The sequence below is a fragment of the Hyla sarda genome, chromosome 5 (assembly GCF_029499605.1).
Source record: "Hyla sarda isolate aHylSar1 chromosome 5, aHylSar1.hap1, whole genome shotgun sequence".
In the NCBI taxonomy this organism is placed as follows: domain Eukaryota; kingdom Metazoa; phylum Chordata; class Amphibia; order Anura; family Hylidae; genus Hyla; species Hyla sarda.
In genome coordinates, this window is record NC_079193.1 from 281,282,027 (window position 1) to 281,308,043 (window position 26,017).

The window sequence follows — 26,017 nt, forward strand, 5'->3', positions numbered from 1 at the left end:
TCCTATCAGACAGGAGAGAGAGCACAGAGGAGTCCTATCAGACAGGAGAGAGAGCATAGTGGAGTGCTGTCAGACAGGAGCGAGAGCACAGAGGAGTGCTATCAGACAGGAGCGAGAGCACAGAGGAGTGCTATCAGACAGGAGAGAGAGCACAGAGGAGTGCTATCAGACAGGAGAGAGAGCACAGAGGAGTCCTGTCAGACAGGAGAGAGCACAGAGGAGTACTATCAGACAGGAGAGAGAACAGAGGAGTGCTATCAGACAGGAGAGAGCACAGAGGAGTCCTATCAGACAGGAGAGAGCACAGAGGAGTCCTATCAGACAGGAGAGAGCAGAGAGGAGTCCTATCAGACAGGAGATGGCACCGAGGAGTGCTATCAGACAGGAGAGAGCACAGAGGAGTGCTTGCAGACAGGAGAGAGCACAGTGGAGTACTTTCAGACAGGATAGTATCTGACAGTTCCCATTTAAAGTTGGTTTCCCTGTTCAGATATACATTCACACGCACCATGTGGGAGATTTATCAAAACGTGTGTAGAGGAAAAGTAGACCAGTTGCCCATAGCAACCAATCAGATTGCTTCTTTAAAGGGGAACTCCGGTGGGGAAAAATGTTTTCAAATCAACTGGTGCAAGAAAGTTAAACTGATTTGTAAATTACTTCTATTTAAAAATCTTAACCCTTCTAGTAGTTATCAGCTGCTGTATACTACAGATATACTACAGAGAAATTTGTGAAGTTCTTTCCAGCTTGACAACAGTGCTCTCTGCTGACACCTCTGTCCATGTCAGGAACTGTCCAGAGCAGGAGAGGTTTTCTATGGGGATTTGTTTCTAATCTGAACAGTTCCTGACACAGACAGAGGTGTCAGCAGAGAGCACTGTTGTCAGACTGATAAGAAATTCACACATTTCTCTGTTTTATACAGCAGCTAATAAGTACTGGAAGGATTAAGGTGTTTTGGTAGAAGTCATATACAAGTCTGTTTAACTTTCAGGCACCAGTTGATTTGAAAATATTTGTTTTCTACTTGTTTCCACTGGAGTTCCCCTTTAAATTCTCAGAGGTCTTTTTAAAAATTAAAGGACAACTGCAGTGGTAAACATTTATATATGCCTGTGCCCAGGCCTCAAAAATAAACAAAATAAACTCATACATACCTTCCTACGAGCCCCCGTTGGTCCGGCACAGGCCTCACGGTCCGGCAGTGCTGACGTCATTCCACTTCCTGGGGACGGGGACGCCGCAGAGCCGTCGGCGTATCACCGGCCGTGGCGATGTCCCGCCCCGGCCTGTGATAGGCTGAGCCCACTGTCATGTAAGGAGCTCTGGCCCGCTTCTTACAGGACAGTGGGCTCAGCCTATCACCGACCGGCGCGGGACATCGCTACAGCCGGTGATACGCCGACGGCTCTGCGGCGTCCCCAGGAAGTGGAATGACGTCAGCACTGCCGGACCGTGAGGCCTGTGCCGGACCAACGGGGGCTCATAGGAAGGTATGTATAAGTTTATTTGGTTTATTTTTGAGGCCTGGGCACGGGCATATATAAATGTTTACCAGTGCAGTTGTCCTTTAAAGTAACAATCTGATTGATGCTATGGGCAATTGTTCCACTTTTGCTCTGCACAGGTTTTGATAAATCTCACAATGTGTTTTTTTTTTTCCTCCCGCATTATTGGATTTACACTGAATTATGGTTAAAAACCACCTGTTCAGGTCCCTAGATCTGTATTAAGGGGTGCTGTAGTCCTCTGTAAGAGACACGTGGATGGCACATCTTAGACACCCCTTATGGATCTGCTCAGTTACTTGTCTCTTTCCACTTTGCACAGTCACTGAGGATTTCTGTTTGAGCCTTTAGCAGGATCCGAGACAGGAGTGCTGGCTAAGGACATTGGTGTCACTGCTCCTGCATCTAATAAATTATTGAGGAGGTATGACCCATCACGCTTTAAGGAATACTTGCCCTGAAGCAGACTTACCTTGCTTTAATATGCTGTGCACTGAAATGTGAACTATTTTTCCTTTGTATGAGCTTTTTTTTATTTTGTCAAGGATGGCACAAATGCTGTAGTGTCACTGATGTGCCAAAAATCTACTGTATGCTGTATCTGATTAATAATAAAGGAAGCATAACATGCCAGATTCCCATGGAGCCTGCTTCCCAGCACTAAGCATGAATTTCTTAAGCTTTCCAAACTTCAGCGCTGTTGAGATGGCATATGACCTTCATACATACATAGATATATGTTGTGCAATGGAATGTAAACTACTGTTCTTCTATATTGGTCCTTTTCTGAAAAGGTGTCTAGATGTCTAATGCTGGGGACATCATGGGGTTTAATACAGTAAGTAGCTGAAACAACATTTTTAAGGAAATTTGTAAAGAGAAACTTGAGAAGCCTGCACAAAGCCCTGACCTCATCCCCATAAAACGCTGTCAGGATGGGCACTTACATGAAAGGACCACTTTGTGTCTCGGCCCCCAAACCTTTGATGACGATAAAGATACACAAATATAAGTGTATATACATCACTCAGCCATAGCATCAAAATTGCTGAAGGTGAAGTGAATAAACTTGGCACATGTAAAGGAGTGAGATATATTAGATAGCATTTGAATCAGTTTGTTCTTGAAGTTGATATATTGGAAGCAGAACATATGGGCAAGGGTAAGGGCTGAGTGGCTTTAAAAGACTGATTGGGTCAGTACATCCCCATAATGGTAGGTCTTGTGGGGGTGTTCCTGGTATGCAGTGGTTAATACCTACAAAAAGTAGTCCAAGGAAGGACAACTGATGAAGTGGCAACGGGGTCATGGCCACCTAGGGCTCGTTTAGAATTGAAAGCATGTCCATCTTGTACAATAGCTCTCCTACAGAGTCAGACCACAAATTAATCTTACACATTTTTTTTTTACGGACTATGATAGGCGACAGAACAAACACAGCTTGTTGTGTATGGGCAACATAATCTCACACTAGAGTGCCTATGGTGATACCTGTCGGTCACCAAAATTGCTAACAATGGGCAATTTAGCATGAAAATGGGTCAAATGAGCAATTAAAAAAGGTGGTCTATACTTGTTGCTTACCTGGTCAAAGAGATGGCACCACTGTTGGACGAAGGCAATCTTGCAAGGGCAGTGTAATGCCCTGGATATTGTTTTGCTGGGAAACCTTGGGTCCTGGCATTCAATTGAACACTACATTGACACGTACCATTTGTGTGAACATTATTGCAGACCAAGCACATCACTTAGTGGCAACAATTCTCTGTTATGGCGGGGGTCTCCTCCAACAGGATAATGCTCCTTGCCACACAGCAAAAATAGTTCATAAGATTTCAAGGGGATACCTTGGCCTCCATATTCGCCAGATCTCAATCCACTCAAGCATCTGTGGGATGGACTGAAAAGTCTGATCTGCGTAGTTCCCAAAGGATCGACTGCTAAAATCTTGGTGCCAGATAAAGCAGGGCACCTACAGGGGTCTTTTGGAGTCCATTCCTTGATGAGCTGTTTGGCCACAAAAGGGAAATCTTTACAATATTAGGCTTAATATTTTGGCTGCTAGAGTTTGAGAGGGAAGGAGAAAGAGGTTATACATCCCTAAATACAGCACCATTTCTTTTCATACATTTTTTTAATTGGGTTAATGAGACTCCAAATCTTAAAAGAAAACTGTTTCCATAGCAATTCTTTCTTTGCTGTATAATTCAGTCAAATTAACATCTGTGATTCCTGAATCATTAATATGGTTAGCATGTCAAACTCTGATACCAATTATATGCTCCACTTTCCTCCTTGCAGCAACTTCACATATCTGGACGTTTCCAAGTCCACTCAATTTACTATTATTGATGGAATATAAAAAACCTATAAGAACCACTTGCAGCAGACACTGGGTTTTAATAAAAATATATTTTATTAGCTTACATTAAAAACATACACAAAACACGATCACATTTATGCAAAAAAATAGGTGTAGAAAGACCGCCCACCCCTACGACCTTTTCGGATATGATCCTTCTTACGGGGGGAAGGATCATATCTGAAACAGTGGTAGTGGTGGGCCTCCATGGTGACTAGACTGCTTCTTTTTGTAGATATTGGCATCTGAGACGCATATTGCCTGAGAGAACAGAGAAAACACAGAAACAAAGGGACATAAATCACAAAAAAAAATCACAGAAAAAAGGGCACTTACTGGTTACTGATACAAGGCAGGCAAGGCTCCTATTTCCATTATAACGCAGATCAGCCACAATCCTATATAAGGGGGGTTGCACAGTTGCAAAATACTGATGCACAACCCCTCACACGCCTCCTATTCATGAGGAGGTAGTTGCTTAGTATTATAATTGCATTGCAGATAAGGCATTATACAGGATGCCAGTTTCATGATAATGTGTAGTGCACCATGCTGGCTTACAGCCTATTAGTGATGCCCATACTACTCACTCAGGCGGGCTACCCAGCATCTTTTATGCGCACCCACAAATACACGGACACCCCGGGCTCCCCAATCATCACAAGGCCAGACCACATCACAAAAAATATTTATACTTGTATGATGTGAAGTGGCCTGGTGATGCTGGGGGGGGGGGGGGGGTCCGGTGTGTCAGTGAGTCTGTGGGGTGCACATAAAATATGCTGGGCAGCCCACCTGATAGAATAATATGGGCGTCACTACTAGGCTGTAAGCCAGCATGGTGCACTACACGTTATCATGTTACTGGTATCCTGTATCCTGTATATTGCCTTATCTGTATCCAATGTGATCCATATGTGATTTTTATATATATACATATATATATATATATATATATATATATATATATATATATATATATATGTGATTGTGCTTTGTGTATTTTTTTTCATGTAAGCTATTAAAATATATTTTTATTGAAACTCAGTGTCTGCTGCAAGTGGTTCCTATAGGTTTATATGTTTTTTTTGGCTTAAGTAGAGCGGTATTGTCCAGGTACTCTAGCTAAGGATACATAGAGATGGCAGTATTAAGTTTATGCCCCCTTCCCATATACGGTATATAAAGCTTCTGTTCACGTTATCATTGGTGTGTGCATATTATTAATGGAAGGCTTGCTGTGTTCACCCATTTTACTGTTCCCCCAATTCTCCTTTAGCACTTCTTATTTTCAGGCGGTACCTATGCTGCCCAGTGTGTACAACACCACGTCTTGTAGTTCCGTTTACATATTCATATGTGAATGTTGGCCATAGGCTGTGTAGAGGTATATATTTGTCCGGTCTAAAGACCCCTAAATCAACCTCATCATTTGATAGAAAGTCTGCTGATAATGATGTAGTGGGAGTATTTTAGGTAAAAACCAAGTTTGGAAATTTCTCTTTTTGCTATCCTATATGACTTACCCAAAAGGAAAATGTGTTTGGCTTGTTACAGTTTTTCACTGTCACATCTCTTTAGGATGATCTGCTCTATGATAACACAGTAAAGGTCACATAAATTGTTCAAACATAAAGATGACATTTTCTCATGCTGTGCATGAGATTTAGTGAAGATGGTACAGTCTGCCTTCTCCCCCATTTTTTCCCTGAAGGTACTCTCTGAGAGCCTAATGACTCATAATAGTGTCTGGAAAATGCCGCTAGAGTAAGGGATTGCTAAAAATAAGCACCTACTGCTTGAAAGGGAAAAATAAAATTGGCAGAAGGCCCTGCATGTTTGGTCTTTGCTCTTTCATGAGAACAATGTACCATCTGTAATAAGGAGAGTTACCAGATCTTATGTACTTAGAAGAGGAGATTTATCAAGCCTTGTGCAAAGGAACGGTGGAGAAGTTGCCGATAGCAATCAATCAGATTGCTTCTTTAATTTTGAAAAAGTCCTATGAAAAAAGAGGACAGGTTCACTTACCTATCCCCGCTGCTCCGGGTCCACTTCGCGATCCTCCGGTGTCTTCTGCATCTTGTGGGCCTTGCTTTCCCGTGTCGTTATTACGTCGCTGCGCACGCCATGCGTAATAACGTCGCCAGAAAGCGAGGCCCGGACACCGGAGAAGATGCGGAAGAAGCCAGAGGATCCCGAAGAAGACGCCGGAGCAGCGGGACAGCATCGGGAGCCCCTGGGTCGGCATCGGGAGCGGTGAGGACGCGGTCCGGAGCGGCGGGGACAGGTGAGTATTAAATGCACTTTTTATATTGCACGAATCCCTCAACATACAATGGATTCGACAAACGATGGGTCGTTTGGAACGAATTACCATCGTATGTTGAGGAACCACTGTATAGCCAATATCAAAGCAGCAGTATATGATTATACACATATTCAGGTATAGGCTTGACGTGTTTCAGGACTTCCGTAGGTCTTTTCTTCAGCAGCTCATTCAGTACCTCATTCAGTAATGGTTTTAGGGGTCATAGTATATATAGGCTTAACCCCTCCCCTAAATTGTGACATCACATACATTGTTAATTAGTGAAAATCTGCATCAGTCTCCTTGTTTTCTGTCTCTAGTTAATTAGGCTTTATACTCAAAGTTAGCATATACATATATATATATATATATATATATATATATATATATATATATATATCTTGCAAGAACTCACAAAGAAAACAGATATAGTTTTGTTATACTTAATGGGACATGCCATTATCTTAATCTTAGTGATTTAGAGATAGGACAACAACAGATGTATGTATATGGGGAATCTAGAAATAAAGATTTGTTGACATGAAATATAAATAATATGAAAGAAAATGAGTATATATAAAATATGATCATAATCAAAAAGAGATGAATGGGAATATATATATATATATATATATATATATATATATATATATATATACAGATAAAAGACAGTCAAAAATGACGTGTATGTACAATGAAATTTAAAAATATGCATGGCAATATATATGTGGATAAAAAATGACGTGTATATATACAATGAAAGGATATGTAGATTAATATGATGACAGGGGGCAAGGACCAAACAAAGGGTCCGTCAGGGGGCTGGGTATACAGACATCTAAATGGGCCATTCCTTTGGTGTTCATTCCAAAAAAAAAAAAACAAACTGTACCAGATCACTGTTCAATCCCCTGGGTGCCAGAGAGCCGAACTCAAAAACATTCCTCCTCGCCAGTCTTCTACTGACTGGATAGCTGTATATTTCAATTTGTTGGGGTTACCTTGATGGAATTTTTGATATGAGCGGACAAGGGATCATTTTGTTTTTTGATGTTATACATATGTTCCAAAATGTGTGTTTTTAGAGCTTGTGATGTCCTGGCCAAATATTGCTCGTTGCATGGACATTGTATGACATAGATTACTCCCTTACACGCGCAATTCAAAAATTTGTTAATTTTGTATATGAAATCATTGGAGGTTGATTTTACTTCAATGGTCCTTTTTCAAAATTTGTAGCTCTGCAATTTGGACATTGTCCACACCTAAAGAAGCCTAAATCTAGCAGAGTGGAAGTAGTTTTTGTGCTGGGGTTAGTGGTTCGTTTGCACTGTAGGGGCCACTTTTATACCGAAATTTGGGGCTCTAGTGTAAATGATGGGTGGCTTAGCAGGGAGATGTTCACTTAGTGTTTTATCTTGACATAATAAAGGCCAGTATTTGTTAATAATATATTCTACTTTACGGTATTGTGTGTTAAATCGGATAATACGTTTAGAATTGTCTTTGTCTGAAGGTACAGATGTATCAGTATTTTTGGGTGTAACGAAAGTTGATTTATCCAACCTTCTCAAGGGATTGTAGAACATTTGCTGGAGGGTATTTTTTTTTTTTATTAATTGATTATTAGATGAGTTTGTCTCTATCAGATGTGATTAATAAATCTAGGAATTCTACAGATGTTGGACTGATGTGAGGAGTAAATTTGAGGTATCTATTGTTGGATTTGAGTGAGAGTATGAAGCTAAATCTTGTCTTGATCCACACCAGACAAAGAAGATGTCATCGATGTAGCGATGCTATGACACCAGGTCTCCTCTCAGCTGGGGAACACTGGTGGTACTTTCCCAATCAGCCATGAATAAATTGGTATAGCTGGGCGCAAACCTGGTACCCATGGCAATGCCGTTTAGCTGAAGATAGTGGTCGGGGCCAAACATGAAGTAGTTGTGGGTCAATATATAACTAATGCTATCCAATATAAATGTGATTTGGTCCAACGTGAGATCTGCATGTTTTATGAGTGTATTCTTAATGGCTTTTATGCTTTGTTGATTAATAACTGTGTAAAGTGAACTGACACCTAATGTTCCCAAAAACCAAGATGGATCCCATTTTATTGATTCTACAATCTGAATCATTTGGGTGGTGTCTGGTAGGTATGATTGAGTCAGTTTAACATATGGTTGAAGAAGTTGGTCGATGTACTGAGATAGATTGGCTGTTATAGAGCCAATACCCCAAATGATGGGGTGGCCTGGAGGTTGTTTGGGGGTCTTTATGAATTTTGGGTATGGTATAGAAGAGTGGCAAACATTTGTGTGTGCCAATTATTAACTCAAATTCCTCTTTTGATAAAATACCTTTGTCCCGCGTTCTTGTGCGTAATGTATCTAGCTCATCAAAATACTGTAAAGTGGGGTCACCTTTTAATTTCATATATGTAGAGTTGGCATTATGTTGTGAAATGCATTTCGCTGTGAAGGAGGGTGTGTCCATTACCACAATTCCTCCCTCTTTGTCTGCTGGTCTGATAGTAATAGACAGGTCTTGCTGGAGTTGTTTTATCGCCTTTGTTTCACTTGGTGTCAAATTACCCCATGTGTCTCTAAAGGCTGTTTTATGAAGTATTTCTTTAGGCTAAGTTTACGTATATACTTTTCAACTCCAACATAACCCCCAAATGTATCTAGTTGGTGGCTGGGTGCGCAGTTAACACCCTTTTTCAATAGACTAAACTGGTTGGAACTTAATTGGATCGAACTGAGATTAAAAATGGCGCTTTATGACTCTATGTTTTGATTGCTTTTGTTTCACCTCATCTATGAATTCTCTTTTTCTGTTTGCTATGGTGGGAGTGGTTTGTGGTAGAACTAGTGGGGGGTGGCTGGGTGTATCTATGCCACTGTTTCTATGGGCGATTTTGTGTGTTAGGAACCACTGTGTAGGTGTTGGTTGTAGGTGTTGGTTGTGGTAAGTGAGTGTCTTGATGTGTGTTGGGTCTCGAGTGATTGGGTGCATAATTCTTCTCTTTTTGTATTTGAGTTCTGAAAGTTCTTGTTTTAAAGTCCATGCTGGTGTAGAAGGTATGCATGGATTTAATGCTGGATTTGAACTGTGTGCTTGTTTTTGACTAGACAGTCATCTTGTATACAGTTGATGAGAAGATGTGATTCATGATAGTCTGTCAGCATATTTTAGCCTACTAAACCTGGGACATTGCTGGATTAGTTCAGTCACACCCAGGTTGCCTTCATAAAGACTGGATAGCTCCACACACGGTCATTTGTTTGGTCACACAAGTGTCCTGAAGGTATTGCCAAGTCACTAAGGAGATTTATCAAGCTCCATAGTAGATTTTCTTTGCATAAAAAAAAAAACGCACATGTGACTTTTCTATACATGCTGCGACTTTTTGCTTATTCCAGAGCATATTTCTGAAGTCTGCTCATGTAGTAATTATTTTTTTTTTTACTTTGCAGTTCATGTATTTATCAAATGCGATAGTCGCTATTTATGAAGAAAAAAAGTCTCATTTTCATTTAAAAGTCGCATATGTATCCCAGGTCCCACCTGACTTTCAGAAAGTGCATACGTTTTATACATTAACACCCACTTTAACAACAGTTCTTGTTCTGCATCATGAAATAATGTACATTAATGTCAATTATAGATGAATTATGACTAATGACTCTAATTTTAAGGTTGAAAATACACACTGCACACCTTGTTAATTTTAGGACACGTACATGCAGGCGTACCCACTAAATTATAAAATTAATGTTGTGTTACACTAGAATAAGGCACAAAATAATTGTGTAAGGATTTTTACAGACTATGTAAATAACCCATATGTGGCAATAAAATTTTTCCTTAAAAAAAACATCCATAGTAATACAGCTTCATGCACATTTTGGGGTGATTAACGTACCGAGCCGTTTATTTTTATTTTTTTGTGGCTTCACTATTGTTTATGTGCCTGTTGGTGCTGCTCTGTCTTCCTTCCTGACGTAAACTCCGGCATCAGTTTAGCGATGCAAGACTCCGCCCATCGTCACAAAATGCAGGCTCAAAATTAAACAAAAAAGCCTCCAGAAAATGGATATTCATGGTGCGGCATAGTATGTTGAAATCCTGTTGAAATCAATGGGACGCTGCTGCAGCAGAATTTCCGTGCGGAATATTCCTGTTGAATTCCGTGCTGATATTTCTTTGTGTAAACATACCCTCAAAGGGACTTATCCTCTTGGAAAGGCTGTGGGTATGTCTGTGGGTATCATGTTAGGCATATTATAGAGCAGGAGAAGAGTAACAGATTGATAAAAGCTATAAAAATCCGGGATGTGGAAATCCTATCGCCCGACGCCCGAGACATGTAGTGCATTTTTCATAGATTTAGCCCTGTATCAGGCTGGACTGACTCCCCCCCCCCCCCCCCCCCCCCCCCCCCCCGTTTTTATTTATTTATTTTATGCGGTGTGAGGTGCAGGAGCAGATGCAGACTTGCATAAGACGCAAGTCTGCACCTCACACCGGTGCTCAGAGTGTATGGATTGTGGTCCTGACTCGAGCCCGCTCCATACTCCGCAGCCCCCGGCTGATTTCAGTAGCTGGGGGCCGCCGCTAATAGCCCGGCATGCGGCGATTGCCGCGGCCGGCTATTAAACCTTTAGATCACCGCTGCCAAAGTTGACAGCAGTGTCTAAAGGGATCTTTTAACCATCCCTGGTGGTCTAGCGGGGTGGATCGCCCCCGTGCAGCACGATCGCGGGGGGCGATCCCCTGTGGAGGTCTGTCTGCCCCATAGATCTGCATTTGATTGAGCCTCAACCAAATTAACACAGATCAATGGAGTAGTTCAATAGAACTGCATTGATCCTTATGAGGAATCTAAATGATTCCGCCTAAGAAAAGTGTATTTAAAAAATAAATAAAAAGTTTAATAAAAGTTTACAAACTCCCATTAAACCCTTCCATATTAAAAGTTCATATCACTCCCTTTTCCATATAAAAATATGTAAACATAATAAAATAAATATTTGATATTGGCGCATGTGTAATTGATATACCGTATTTATCGGGGTATACCACGCACCGGCCTATAACACGCACCCTCATTTTACCACGGATATTTGGGTAAAAAAAGTTTTTTACCCAAATATCCATGAAAAAATGAGGGTGCGTGTGTGTGCGCGTGTATACCCCGATATACCCCCAGGAAAGGCAGGGGGAGAGAGGCCGTCGCTGCCCGCTTCTCTCCCCCTGCCTTTCCTGGGGTCTAGAGCGCTGCTGTCGGCCCTTCTCACCCCCTGGTTATCGGCGCCGCTGCCCGTTCTGTCCCCCTGACTATCGGTGCCGGCGCCGATAGCCAGGGGGAGAGAAGCGGCGCCGACAGCCAGGGGGAGAGAAGGGGCAGCGGCACCCATTGCCGGCGCCGCTGCCCCGTTGCCTCCCCCCATCCCCGGTGGCATAATTACCTGAGTCCGGTCCGCGCTGCTCCAGGCCTCCGTCGTGCGTCCCCAGCGTCGTTGCTATGCACGGCGCGGCGCACTGACGTCATGCGCCGCGCCGTTCAGCGCATAGCAATGACGCCGGGGACGCACGACGGAGGCCTGGAGCAGCGCGGACCGGACTCAGGTAATTATGCCACCGGGGATGGGGGGAGGCAACGGGGCAGCGGCGCCGGCAATGGGTGCCGCTGCCCCTTCTCTCCCCCTGGCTGTCGGCGCCGCTTCTCTCTCCCTGGCTATCGGCGCCGGCACCGATAGTCAGGGGGACAGAACGGGCAGCGGCGCCGATAGCTAGGGGGAGAGAAGGGCCGGCAGCAGCGCTCTAGACCCCAGGAAAGGCAGGGGGAGAGAAGCGGGCAGCGACGGCCTCTCTCCCCCTGCCTTTCCTGGGGGTGTATCGGCGTATAACACGCACATAGACTTTAGGCTAAAAATTTTAGCCTGAAAAGTGCGTGTTATACGCCGATAAATACGGTATATCCCGTGCGGTAAATAGAGCTAACGTAAAAAAAAAAAAGAAATCACAGAATTGCGTTTTTTATGTTTATAACGTCATATCCCAGAAAAAATTAAGTTAAAAAGTGTTCAAAAATTCTGATCAATACCAAAATGGTACTGATAAACAGCATATTATGGCCCAAAAAATGAGCCCTCATACAGCCTAGTATATGGAAAAATAAAAAGACATCCTATATCTGAATGAATGAACTAATCATATGAAATACTTATTATATATACATATATATATATATATATATATATATATATATATATATATATTACATATTTACGTAGTTGAATGTGCTGACAACAAAATCACACAAAAATCATCAATGGAAATCAAATTTATCAACCAATGGAGGTCTGGATATGGAGTTGCACTCAAAATCTAAGTGGAAAACCACACTACAGGCTGATCCAACTTTGATGTAATGTCCTTAAAACAAGTCTAAATGAGGCTCAGTAGTGTGTGTGGCCTCCACGTGCCCGTATGACCTCCCTACGATGCCTGGGCATGCTCCTGATGAGGACATGCTCCTGGACAATCTGTGATGCAACGTGACGTTGATGGATGGAGCGAGACATGATGTCCCAGATGTGCTGAATCGGATTCAGGTCTGGGGAATGGGCGGGCCAGTCCATAGCATAAATGCCTTCCTCTTGCCGGGACTGCTGATACACTCCAGCTACATGAGGTCTAGCATTGTCTTGCTTTAGGAGGAACCCATGGCCAACCGCACAAGCATATGGTCTCACAAGGGGTCTGAGGATCTCATCTCTGTACCTAATGGCAGTCAGGCTACCTCTGGCAAGCACATGGAGGGCTGTGCAGCCCCATAAAAGAAATGCCACTCCACACCATTACTGACCCACCGCCAAACCGGTCATGCTGGAGGATGTTGCAGGCAGCAGAACGTTCCACACAGCATCTCCAGACTCTGTCACGTGCTCAGTGTGAACCTGCTTTCATCTGTGAAGAGCACAGGGCGCCAGTGGCAAATTTGCCAATCATGGTGTTCTCTGGCAAATGCCAAACGTCCTGCACGGTGTTGGGCTGTAAGCACAACCCCCACCTGTGGACATCGGGCCCCCATTCCACCCTCATGGATTCTGTTTGTGACCATTTAAGTGGACACATGCACATTTGTGGCCTGCTGGAGGTAATTTTGCAGGGCTCTGGCAGTGCTCCTCCTGCTCCTCCTTGCACAAAGGGGGAGGTAGCGGTCCTGCTGCCGGGTTGTTGCCCTCCTACGGCCTCCTCCACGTCTCCTGATATACTGGCCAGCAAACCTTCTTGCCACAGCTCGCATTGATGTGCCATCCTGGATGAGCTGCACTACCTGGCCCACTTGTGTGGGTTGTAGACTCCGTCTCATGCTACCACTAGAGTGAAAGCACTGCCAGCATTCAAAAGTGACCAAAACATCAGCCAGGAAGCATAGGAACTGAGAAGTGGTCTGTGGTCACCACCTGCAGAACCGCTCCTTTATTGGGGGTGTCTTGCTTATTGCCTATAATTTCTACCTGTTGTCTGTTCCATTTGCACAACAGCATGTGAAATTGATTGTCAATCAGTGTTGCTTCCTGAGTGGACAGTGTGATTTCACAGAAGTGTGATTGACTTGGAGTTATATTGTATTGTTTAAGTGTTCCCTTAATTTTTTTTGAGCAGTGTATTATAGGGGTCAGGGATCTTTTTTTTATTTTTTTATTAAAAAGTTAAAAAATAAATTTAATTATTAAAACATGAAGGAAACTAAACAAATTTGGTATTTGTTTAATCAGGCCGACCTAAAGTATCAAAATAATAAGTAAATTTGACCACAAAGTGGTCTTTGTTTCAGAGCATAAGTTATGGAAAAATGAAATGTGTGATTACAAATTATACTTGGCCCCGCAAAAAACAAGCCTCATATGGGTCTGTAGATGAAAAAAATAAGAGTTATGGCTATTATAGGATGAGGAAGAAGTCCTTATTTACATACTATATTGGTTGAGATTATTTTATTTACTTACTTGAGGGACAAGTAGATTGTGTTCTGCTTTAGTCCCTTGGACAAGTAGTGTTTTTTTTGTTTTTTTTCCCCCACTGGGACCCCCTGCAGTCTCACTGCAGCATTCGCATTGTATGCGGGGCTGCGTCTCCAATGTTGGAAACTTCCGGGTTTCCGAGACTGGAGATGTGACATCACGCCCCCTCCATTCATGTCTATAGGAGGGGGCGAAACAGACGTTACCCCCCCTCCCATATGCATGAATGGAGGGGGTGTGGCGTGACATCACGGAGGGCGTGACATTACATCATGTCTCCAGTCTTGGAAACACAGAAGTTTCCGGCACAGGAGACGCAGCCCCGCATACAATGCGGGTGCTGCAGGGAGATCGCATGGGGGGGCCCAGCGGCTGGTCCCCCGCGATCAGACATTGTATTTCCTATCCTCTGGATAGGGGATACAAGCTTAGATCCCGGAATACCCCTTTAATTTCATATATACTATGTGCATCTTGCAACATTTTTATTGTTTTAACCCCTAATAAAATAGTAAAAGTCTTGATGAAGAGCAGCCTTTGTGTAAACATCTCCTATGCAATCTTTCCATGTTTAGGGGACTACAAATAAACCACATTTTGAAATCCTGCACATGTAGCATATACAGTACATTTGGGAAATGGACCAAATGCAGTCGCAAGTAGACTACGTTCAGCTCAAGTCTATGGGCCTGTCATCAACACATCGGGCTGCTCTTCAGAATCCCATTTTGAAAAGATGCCAACATGTAGACTGATGGGCACGAAATGTAATCTGAATGCAGCCTAATACTGTCAAAATGTTTTCTAGTTAATGGCAACTTGCCCATTGTATAGGACATTGATGAACATCTTTTCTGCTTCTTTGCTTTACTTAAAAATATGATTAAATGTCTACAATGAATAACAAAAACATGTTGGCACAATTGCCAACTTTTATATAAACCACACAATACTGTCTGTGATGCTAAAACCCACAATGTAACAGGCAAGAAGCCTTCTATGATCCACAAAACCACAGAAATAAAAACAGGAATGTAAAATATTTCTAACAGTAAAAACAGCTCTTATCTGCCTATTTTGTTGCATATATTTAGTTGAGATAAGACAACTAGTACAGCATGTTATGGGACTGTGCATGAGGCCGGCCTGGTTAAGTTACAATGTCAATGCACAGTATTCTAATTCATAACTGATGTCTTACCTGAATTGTATTTTATTAGGATCATTTTATCCATTAAGTCAAACAGACATATGAAGTAACTGCACCATAGCTATTACTACCAATCAAAAACGTGTGCTCGCTGCTGGGAATTGGGAACAAGCAGGGCTCGAGTCCTGCAGGAACGAACAGGAACGGCGTTCCTTTGCTTTTTCCACAGGAGGAACGCCGTCCCTGTTACATTAGTCCTGCAGGACCGACCTCTCTGTTCTTACCCTCCCTCCGTCTCCTCCCCCGGCCCGGACTGCTAGATGCTGGAGATGTAGGACCTGTGATGATGTCACCATCACATGTTGGGGGCGGAGCTTAGCTGTGGAGGAGAGGGAAGATTGTGGCTGAAGGACCTGTGTGATGCTGTGGAGGAGGCGGGGCTGAGCTGGAGGATAGGTCACATGTCTCCCCAGTAAGGTCATTACATGGAAGGAGATTTGTTAGTGTGTCACCCCAGTAGTAAGAAGATAACATGGGGAGGAGGTTTGTTACAGTGTGTCACCCCAGTTCTAAGAAGATTACATGAGGAGGTTTGTTACAGTGTGTCATCCCAGTAGTAAGGTAATTACATGAGGAGGAGGTTTGTTACAGTGTGTCACCCTAGTAGTAAGGAGATTACATGAGGAGGTTTGTTACAGTGTGTCACCTCAGTAGTAAGGTGATTACATGAGGAGTGTGATTGTTACAGTGTGTCCCCCAGTAGTAAGGAGATTACATGAGGAGCAGGTTTGTTACAGTGCGTCACCCTAGTAGTAAGGAGATTACATGAGGAGGTTTGTTACAGTGTGTCACCCAGTAGTAAGGTGATTACATGAGGAGTGTGATTGTTACAGTGTGTCATCCCAGTAGTAAGGAAAATACATGAGGAGGAGGTTTGTTACAGCGTGTCACCCCAGTAGTAAGGAGATTACACGAGGAGGAGGTTTGTTAAAGTGTGTCATCCCAGTTCTAAGAAGATTACATGAGGAGGAGGTTTGTTGCAGTGTGTCACCCCAGTTCTAAGAAGATTACATGAGGAGGTTTCTTACAGTGTGTTATCATGATGATAGGGACATAAGGAGGTTTTGTTACAGTGTATTATCAGAATAATAACCCCCTTAAGAACATTGGGGGAGATATATAAAGACCTGTGCAGAGGGAAAGTGGAGCAGTTGCCCATAGCAACCAATCAGATCGCTGCTTTCATTTTCAGAGGCCTTTTAAAAAAATTATGAAGCAATCTGATTGGTTGCTATGGGCAACTGGTCCACTCATCCTCTGCACAGGTTTTAGTAAATCTCCCCCATTGGATGTAAATATACATCTTGGTGCCCTGGTACTTAAAGGGTTACTGCTCCCCTAGACATCTTATCCTCTATCCAAAGGATATGGGATAAGATGTCTGATCGCGGGGGTCCCGCCGTTGGGGACCCCTGCGATCTTGGCTGTGGCACCCCGCTGTCATCACAGCACAGAACATACTCGCTCTGTGCATAATGACTGGCGATACAAGGGCCGGGGCATCATGACTACATGGCTTTGTTCCTTGTGAAATCACGGCCCCTCCCCTTAATGCAAGTGTATGGGGGGGGGGGCGTGACGACGGAATGTGACAGCGCGGGGGGGGGGGGGGTTGGGTTTGTATTAGAAATCTTGGGTGAGTTCCCACACTTTTTTTCCCAGGACTTGACCCCTGGGAACAAGCTGCTGTCAGACGACTCTACCATTGCCTTATCTCCTTTAAGAATAAAGGATCGGGCATGTTGTCCAACCATGCCAAAATCATTGGGTTCAAAGACTTTCCTTGATTGGTCAGTTTTAAATGTTTTTAATGCCTTCAGTTAGTAACAGTGAAAATCTGTTAAAGTGGTACTCTGCCCCTAGACATCTGTCTGATCGTGGGGGTCCCGCCGCTGGGTACCCCCGCGATCTCAGCTGTGGCACCCCAGACATCCAGTGCACGGAGCAAAATTTTCTCCTTGCCAGATGACTGGGAATGCGGGGCAGAGGCTCGAAACATCACGGCCATCCCCCCTTAATGCAACTCTTTGGGAGGGGGCGTGACAGACTTGCATTGAGGGGGGGGCGTTGCCGTGACATCACAAGCCTCCGAAGCTGCACCCGATGCTCTAAACGAACGCCGGGTGCCGCAGGGACATCGCGGGGTTGCTCAGCAGCGGGACCCCTGTGATCAGAAATCTTATCCCCTATCCTTTGGATAGGGGATAAGATGTCTTGGGGCGGAGTACCCCTTTAGGAATAGATATAGGTTTGTGGAAGTGTGAGTATACACAGACTTTTAGTGAAACTATTTAAACTTGGTGGGTGAGATTTCCACTAGGGAGGCCTTGAAGCTTTACCCACTTTTCTGACATGATTGGTTGCGTTCTAAAAAGTGGCGCATGATCCCCACTTGGTTTTTATATACATCAGGAAATAAAAGGCTGAAAATAAAATACATTTTCCTGGTTTTAGTGGTACACTCAGGAACTGAAAAACTTCATGGAGATTATAGGGCATGTGAAGACAGCAGCTCCCTGAAAAGATGGTACTACATACGTGATATTCTCTATAGGAACCATTTGCATTGCTCTCTCCTTGCAGATAAAGCAAATCTGCACAAATCTGATTGTATAGGCAAAAAAACTATTAGCTTTTCTTTGACTGAAAACTCTGTGCAGTCTATATGTGTGCTACTGTTACATGATTGATCTTTTTCTAGTTGGTTATATTGTTGTTTTTCTATCCCAGGAGCAGCAAGGTCAAGTCCTATTGCAAAACCAGGCTCCACATCATCTCGCCCATCATCTGCAAAGAAAGCAGCACCCAGTTCTTCAGTAAAAAGTGATAAAGATTTGGAATCACAAGTTGCACATCTTAATGAACAGGTAACTTTGTACGATGGTATTTTAAAAGCATCAACTTCCATACCCACATGGTATTCCTACTGTTTTGTGTTCTAAATTCTATTTGCTGTGCAGTATGTAAGTTTCATCTACACAAGAGTAAGTCTTATTAAGAAACTTGTATTTAACCAGGATTTAACCATCTTTTAGAACATCAATTCACAATTTATCTTTAAAAGCCCAGATATGTTTTCAGAAAGGAGTAATGTCTGACATCCCCCTTGTCAAATTATTATTCGTTGTTCTTTATTAATCTTTGAGGTTATTTGCATGTCATATAGTCAGTGTGCTTTACGAGAATACAGACACAAGCAGATATCACATATTAGACATTAAACTATAATGTAATGTGCAGCAGGTCCAGGCTTCTATCAGCAGCCAGGGACCCGCCGGTAATGGCAGACATCTGCGATCGTGCTGATGTCCGCCATTAACCCCTCAGACGTGATCAATACAGATCACGGCATCTGCAGAAATGCGATAGTTAAAATGGATGATCGGAACGCCCGCAGCACTGCCGCAGGGGTCCGATCATCGAACATGGCAGCTGGAGGTCCCCTTTCCTGCTCCGGCCGTCATGCCGGGGTCTTCTCCTCTGGTCTGACATCAAGCAGACCAGAGAAGAAGATCGCCGATAATACTGATCAGTGCTATGCATATGCTTAGCACTGTTCAGTATATGCAATCTAATGATTGCTGTAAATAGTCCCTTATGGGGACATAAAAGTGTAAAAAAAAAATTATAAATAGCCCCTCCCCCAATAAAATGGCGCTTTTTCTTATTTTATCCCAAAAAGTGTAAAAAAAAAATGTATAAACATATTTGTTATCGCAGCGTGTGTACAGTCCGAACTATCAAAATATATTGTAAGTGCTTCCGTACCGTGAACGGCCTAAACGTTAAAAAAATTTCCAAAATTGACGCGTTTTTGTGACATCATGTTCCAATAAAAATTATAAAAAGCTATCAAAAGCGTATATATACGCAAAAGTGGTACCGATAAAAAGTACAGATCACTGCGCAATAATTTAGTCCTCATGTTAAAGTTATAGGTGGTCAAAATAAAGGGATTTTAATCATACTAATTTTGTTTAAAAAGTATGAGTTGTTTTTTTTAAAGCCACACAATAATACAAAAGTATATAACATGGGTATCATTTTAATCGTATAGACCCACAGAATAAAGAAAACATGTCATTTTTACCATAAAGTGTACAGCGTGAAGACGAAACCTTGTAAAATTTGCTAAATTACGGCTTTCTTTTCAACTTCCCCACATAAATAGTATTTTTTGGGTTGCGCCATACATTTTATGGTAAATTGATTGATGTCATTACGAAGGACAATTGGTCTTGCAAAAAACAAGCCCTCATATGGGTCTGTGGATGAAAATATAAAAGTTATATTTTTTAGAAGGTGTGGGGGGAAAAACGAAAATGCAAAAATAAAATTGTCTGTGTCCTTAAAGGGGTACTCCGCTGTTTACATCTTATTCCCTATCCAAAGCATAGGGGATAAGTTGTTAGATCGCGTGGGTCCCGCGGTGTACGCCAGTCATTGGGCACAGAGTGTAGTGCGCCCCATGCCCAGAATGACAGGGGTGTACTAGCCACCAATGCCCTCTCCCATAAACATAAATGGAGGGGGCGTGGTGTGACATTACGAACGCGGAAGCTGCAAGCTTCTGTGTTCCTGCCGCTTCCGTCCCGGAGATAGCGGGGGTCCCCAGCGGTGGGCCACCCACGATCTAACATCTTATCCCCTATCCCTTGGATTGGGAATAAGATGTTTACAGCAGAGTACCCCTTTAAGGCCAAAATGTGACAGGTACCATTTAAGGCTAGAATATCCCTGTTCATTCTGATATGTGACATTCAAGTTATCTGTGGGTTTTTCTTTTTTTTTTCTTTTCTTTTTTTCTACACTATTAACTGGAAAGGTTAAGGTTTCAGTGTCATTTAAAAAATACTTGACATGTCACAGAGACACATCAAAAGTTTTGATTGGTCAGGATCTGGTTGTTTAGATTTCCACCAATTGTAAGAGCGAGGCAGGGGAATTGTGTGGCTAAGGCTACATTCACAATGCCGGTTGTCTCCGGCAGTGTGAAGCCCATTATTTTGGGATCGAGAAAAGCCGGAGAAAAAATACTGCTTGCACAGTCTTTTTCTCTGGCTTTTCTCTCCGAAAATAACGGCGCCCGACAGACCCCATTGACTATAATGGGGTCCATTGGGACCCGTTATTGGCCGTTATGACCCGTCAAAATTACGGGGGTCAAACTGCAAAAAAAAAGTAGTTTGCTGGCCGTATTTGACGGGTCATACCGGCAGTGTGGCCTAAGCCTTTTTTCCTGGCATGCTGCACTCTGACTCTATAATAAGCTCTGGAACCAGACTCCTGCAGCAAGATGGAGTCCGCAGCAAGCCAGGGAGAGTTGTGCACTTCTCCTGCCTCGTTCTAACAATCGGTGGAAGTCTAAGCTGTACCCTGATCAACCAACACTTTTGACGTGTCTGTTTTTAAATGACAGGGACACATTAACTGTTAAAACTGGTGTGACCCTGGCTAAAAATATATGAATTCTTATGATTAAAAGTCATTGTGGTCATTTTCTTTAGGTGCATTCATTAAAAATTGCTCTAGACGGAGTGGAAAAGGAAAGAGACTTCTACTTTGGAAAGCTAAGGGAAATTGAACTGCTGTGCCAAGAACATGGACAAGAAGGTGATGACCTTGTCCAGCGGCTAATGGATGTGCTGTATGCAGCAGATGAACAGGTACATTTCGTTGTACAGAACTAAAAGTGCATTATGGATCCTCAACCAACCAATTACTGGTTTTTATGTCCCAAAATACTTATGTCGCAGGATAAAATAGATTACAAGTGATTCCTGTTTTAGAGCAGCAAGCTGCCAATTCCCAGACTGGCCAGCAAGCTCCAGCTAAGGGCTCATTCCCTTTTCTGCCTAGCTCCGCAATATGGAGCTCTGTCGGGAAGTCCATCGTAAGGACAGGAGTTTTGCGGAGAAGTGCTTGCACTATTATTTTTCTTTGCTAAACTACGGTAAACTACCAGATCCTCTAAGAACCCCATTCAAGTCAGAGGGATCCGTGGGGACCCGGTGGTGTCAGTTGTGCTCTGACCTGTTTTGGGGCTGTTCTGCGCAATAAAAAGGCTAATGGACCCAGAACGGGACGGAGCACAACGGCAATGTGAACCAAGCCTAAATAGTATATTGCACTAGAAATCTATTGATGTCTGCCAATAGATTGATTCACTGCTGTGATGTAGTGAATGACATGGACATTGTGGGAGATTTAGCAAAACCTGTACAGAGGAAAAGTGGTGCAGTTGCCCATAGCAACCAATCAGATTGCTTCTTTCATTTTTTAAAAAGGCCTCTGAAAAATAAAAGAAATCTGGTTGCTATGGGCAACCGCACCACTTCCCCTCTGCAGAGGTTTTGATAAATTTGCCCCATTGTCCTAGTCTACATCTATAAGCACAAATTGTCAGCGATGTCTACACAGTAAGAGATGGAGTGAAGGAATGTCTTATAAAGATTGGGAAGCTGATATATAGTATGAGAGATGAAAAACCTTATATACAGACTTCAATATGGCTGACATGAGCAGCTTCTATGTGTGCCAGAAGCAGACAGGTAGAGGTTAAGAGCATAGACAGCTAAACTCTTAATACATGGGATTGTCTACAGTTACTGTACATAATGTATTCAGTCATCAAAAAGGCATCATTACTGTAAAATAAGGGGAAATCACCTTCCACAGAAACTAACATTAGCACTTTAAAGGAAAGCTCATATTTTTTTATATACAGGTCGCCAGGTTTCTTGAACTTAGAAAATACTTATTTGAACATTAATCACCATTAGTTCAGTTTATGTTTTGTTTTATTTTTTTATAATCTGAAATTGTAATCTTTCAGGTTTCGAGCACATGGCCTTAATATATTACTACTCCTTATCCAAACAATTTGGAAATGTGTGGTGTGAAAGATCAATTAAAAGAATTCCATAAATCATGCTTGAATCAAGACTAAAAGGGGTTTTCTCTTAGTTTAAAGTGAAGGCATAATAATCAAAGAGGGTCTAACCTCTAGGACCCCAGGCATTAGCCCAGACCTCTGATGAAGCTCTATGATGAAAAACATGTCAGGGGGGCTAGGAGTTGAGTTTTTAATAAGCATGTGTCACCAGTCATATTTTACACCAGTTGTTTGGACTGCAGCCACCAACAGTATATACAATGTGAAATGGCGCTACGCACTAATGATGGATGCGCTCATTATGTTATAGTGATGTACACTAACCACGTTATGACTGGTGACACTGGTATTTTTAAATGATTTTTGTTTTACCTTTTAACGAATACATTCTTAGAAGTGAAGTTTTAGGGTGGGGATATTGTTAGGGTTTACAGTACCTCCGAGGAGGATTTGTTGTGTGTAGTTGTAACTTACCTGCATCCCCGCTGGAACATTTTGTGGAGTGACAACCTCTAGAACCCCAACCCATCCTAAGACTAGAGAGGTGTAGCTTTGGTTTAGTGCTGCAGCCTTTTCACTGGTTGTACCTGCATAATGCCCTGACCATCTGATATGCAGGGAACTGCAATGTAGCCCCAGTTAAGAGAACAAGGCTGACCACAGTTCTGTGCACCACTATGAGTGAAATACTTAAGATGATCCAGTGCTATCCTAGCGGCATGCCATCACTTTGTGAGATGGAAAAAAAACCTTAAAGGCCGTAAGTTCCCACATGTCACATGTTCTTATTGTACAAAGTTTGGATATGATGTCTGAAAACACAATGTCCTTTCCTCTAAACACAAAGTGATTAAAGATTAAGTAAATAAAGATTGAGTAAAACAAGCTTTTCCCTTCTGATTGTGGTTGGAATGTGATTTCCATCCTTTGCCCAGATCCTCTCCATTATTATTATAATCTCACTGCTGGAAGCAAGTCATTTTCTGCTGGAGGACAGATTATGTACTTTAACATCAAATTCTTCCCAGCTGAAAAGTCTTCGCTTGTCTAACAAAACTGACAAAGGTCCATGTACCTGTGTAAAGGACCAGTTATGGGATGGGTGTATAATAGGTAGACAGTTACACCCTGTAGGTTGGTTCTAGTCTTACTGTTGGAGTATTATCCATTTTCTGGTTTTGCTTTATTAGCATAGGGTCACACGGATTGATTCTGCATCATATTTTACACTGCAGATCCGCCAATGACCCGACCCTATACTGTGCCTCCAGCTGTTTTCCCCGTGTCCTGCTCGCAGCAGCAATACGCCACTACAAGCAGCCACACAGGGACGTGCAAGTCACCACAAGCATGCGCAGTGTACTCATACGCCACCGCCGCTCCGGGCGAAAATAGCTGGAGGCTCACTATAGGGTCAGGTGATTGGCGGATCTGCAGCATGAAACACGCTGTGGATCCGTTACGTGAGATATTGAGATTTTTTTTTTTTTTTAAATCAGTGGAAAGAGAGTGGCATTTCCTGTAACAGCCATCATTGGTGTATTGTAATAGGAGAACATAATGGCCCAGATTTATCGAACGGTGTGAGAGAACAAATAAAGGGATTTTTACAGCAACCAATCACAGCTCAGCTAACGAGCTCTGGTAAAGTGAAAGCTGAACTGTAATTGTTTTTGGGGTTTTTTGCTCTCACAGTTTGATAAATCTGGGCCATAGAGAACATTGATTTTCTATGGACATCTTGACTGGATTCTTTTATACAGTATTTCAGTCCTCACATTTTTGTAAATTTTTTTATTATATCTTTGTTACAATGTAAAGTCGTGAGTGCACAGCCTGTATAACAGTGTTTAATGTTGTGTCCCCTCAAAATAACTCAACACACAGCCATCAATGTCTAAACCTTGGCAACATACGTTGTATACCTACACACACATACACACACATTTTTTTTTTTTTTTTTTTTTTTTTTATTGCTTTTCTTAGTAGCAGGGGTTTATTGTCATTTTAATATTTGTATTGTGATTTCCCTGATCCAAGCAGTACCATATTGACTGTCCTCATCTGACCTGTGGATTACTGTAAACCAGTGGTCTTCAACCTGCGGACCTCCAGATGTTGCAAAACGACAACTCCCAGCATGCCCGGACAGCCAACGGCTGTCCGGGTACGCTGGGAGTTGTAGTTTTGCAACATCTGGAGGTCAGCAGGTTGAAGACCACTGCTGTAAACCCTTCCATGCATGAAGTGCATCAGCCTTATGGATGACTTTTTTCTGTGTGTATTCCCAAAAATATTTTACATGTGGAAAGTTACAATAAAGGAATGTATGAGATAAATATGTGTAATAGTAACTTAAAAACATACCCCTCTCAATGTATTTAGCCCTGTAGAAAAATATATTTTCCAAAAATAAATGTTAAAGCTAGAAGATACTTACAATGAAGAACATCTGCATGTCGAGAGCCGATGCTGTAAATAGGTCATTCTTCTTTAGAAACATGTTGGTTTCCTTCTGCTTCCACCTAGTGGCTGTAAAAGGTGCATGCGATATGTATTCATGTACATTGGGGGAGATTTATCAAAACCTGTGCAGAGGAAAGGTTGCCCAGTTGCCCATAGCAAACAATTAGATCACTTTTTTTAATTTCTCAGACGCCCTTTCAAAAAGGAAAGAGGAAATCAGATTGGACAACTGGGCAACTTTTCCTCTGCTCAGGTTTTGATAAATCTCCCCCAGTGTCTCTCAGAACGGAACCACAAAACATTTTACGTGTAAGGCTGGGTTCACATTAGCATAATACTAATCTTGTTCCTAGTCCATAGCATGGCTCCCCATTGCATTTCTAGTTCACAGTGTGGCACCTCATGTCATTCCTAGTCCACAGCATAGTTCCTCATCTGAATCCTGGTCCCAACATGACTCCTCCATGTTTTTCCTAATCCCCAGCATGGCTCCGTTTTCATTGTTAGTCCCCAGCATGGCCCCCCTCTCCAGGACTGCATGATGTGGGCCCTCCCTCCTCCTTTCTCTTATGAATTGATGCTTGCTGGTACTGGAAATGCTCCTCCTTCTGTCCGGATAGCCCCAATGAAGTGGAACGATGCTGGTAGACTCTCCCTGATGTCTGTAACAAGTATACCCCTTTTTGCTCCAGTTTAATGATGCAGGACAGTGCAGATATGCATTAAGATGATTCAAGACACATATAATTGCATTTTTATTTTTCGTCATTTTTTTTTCCTACTTTTTCTACACCTTTTTTTAGTCCCCACAGGAGACTATTTTTTGCAATCTTTAGATTGCAGATACTGATCAGTACTATGCATATGCTATCTGCGATCTACTTCTCTGCTCTGCTCGAAGTCAGACAGAGAAGAAGACCCGATGATGATGGCAGGAGGCTAGTAAGGAGACATCCAGCTGTGCTGCGGGTGATCAGATCAGCCACTGGAAACGCAGCATTGCCACAGATGCCATGATCAGTATTGGGTGCGTTCAATTTTGCCCCAAATATTTTTTGGTTTCACTGTAAATTTAGTAGTAAAATGAGTGATGTCGTTCCAAATACAATTGGTGACGCAAAAAACAAGCCCTCCGATGGGTCTGTAGGTGGAAAATTGTAAGCATAATGGCTAATAGAAGGTAAGGAAAAAAATGTATAACATCTCTGTGTCGTTAAGGG

At 42.6% G+C, this 26,017-nt stretch overlaps 1 protein-coding gene across 4 annotated transcripts in view; it reads left to right on the forward strand.

Moving 5' to 3' along the window:
• The window catches only part of MAPRE2 (microtubule associated protein RP/EB family member 2), a 200,309-nt gene that overhangs the window by 171,572 nt on the left and 2,720 nt on the right, over positions 1-26,017 (forward strand). For all 4 annotated transcript variants that reach the window (XM_056521879.1, XM_056521881.1, XM_056521880.1 and 1 more), the window contains 2 exons: positions 18,167-18,303; positions 20,944-21,102. In XM_056521879.1, coding sequence (XP_056377854.1) covers positions 18,167-18,303; positions 20,944-21,102 — 296 coding nt within the window. The remainder of the gene's footprint in view (positions 1-18,166; positions 18,304-20,943; positions 21,103-26,017) is intronic.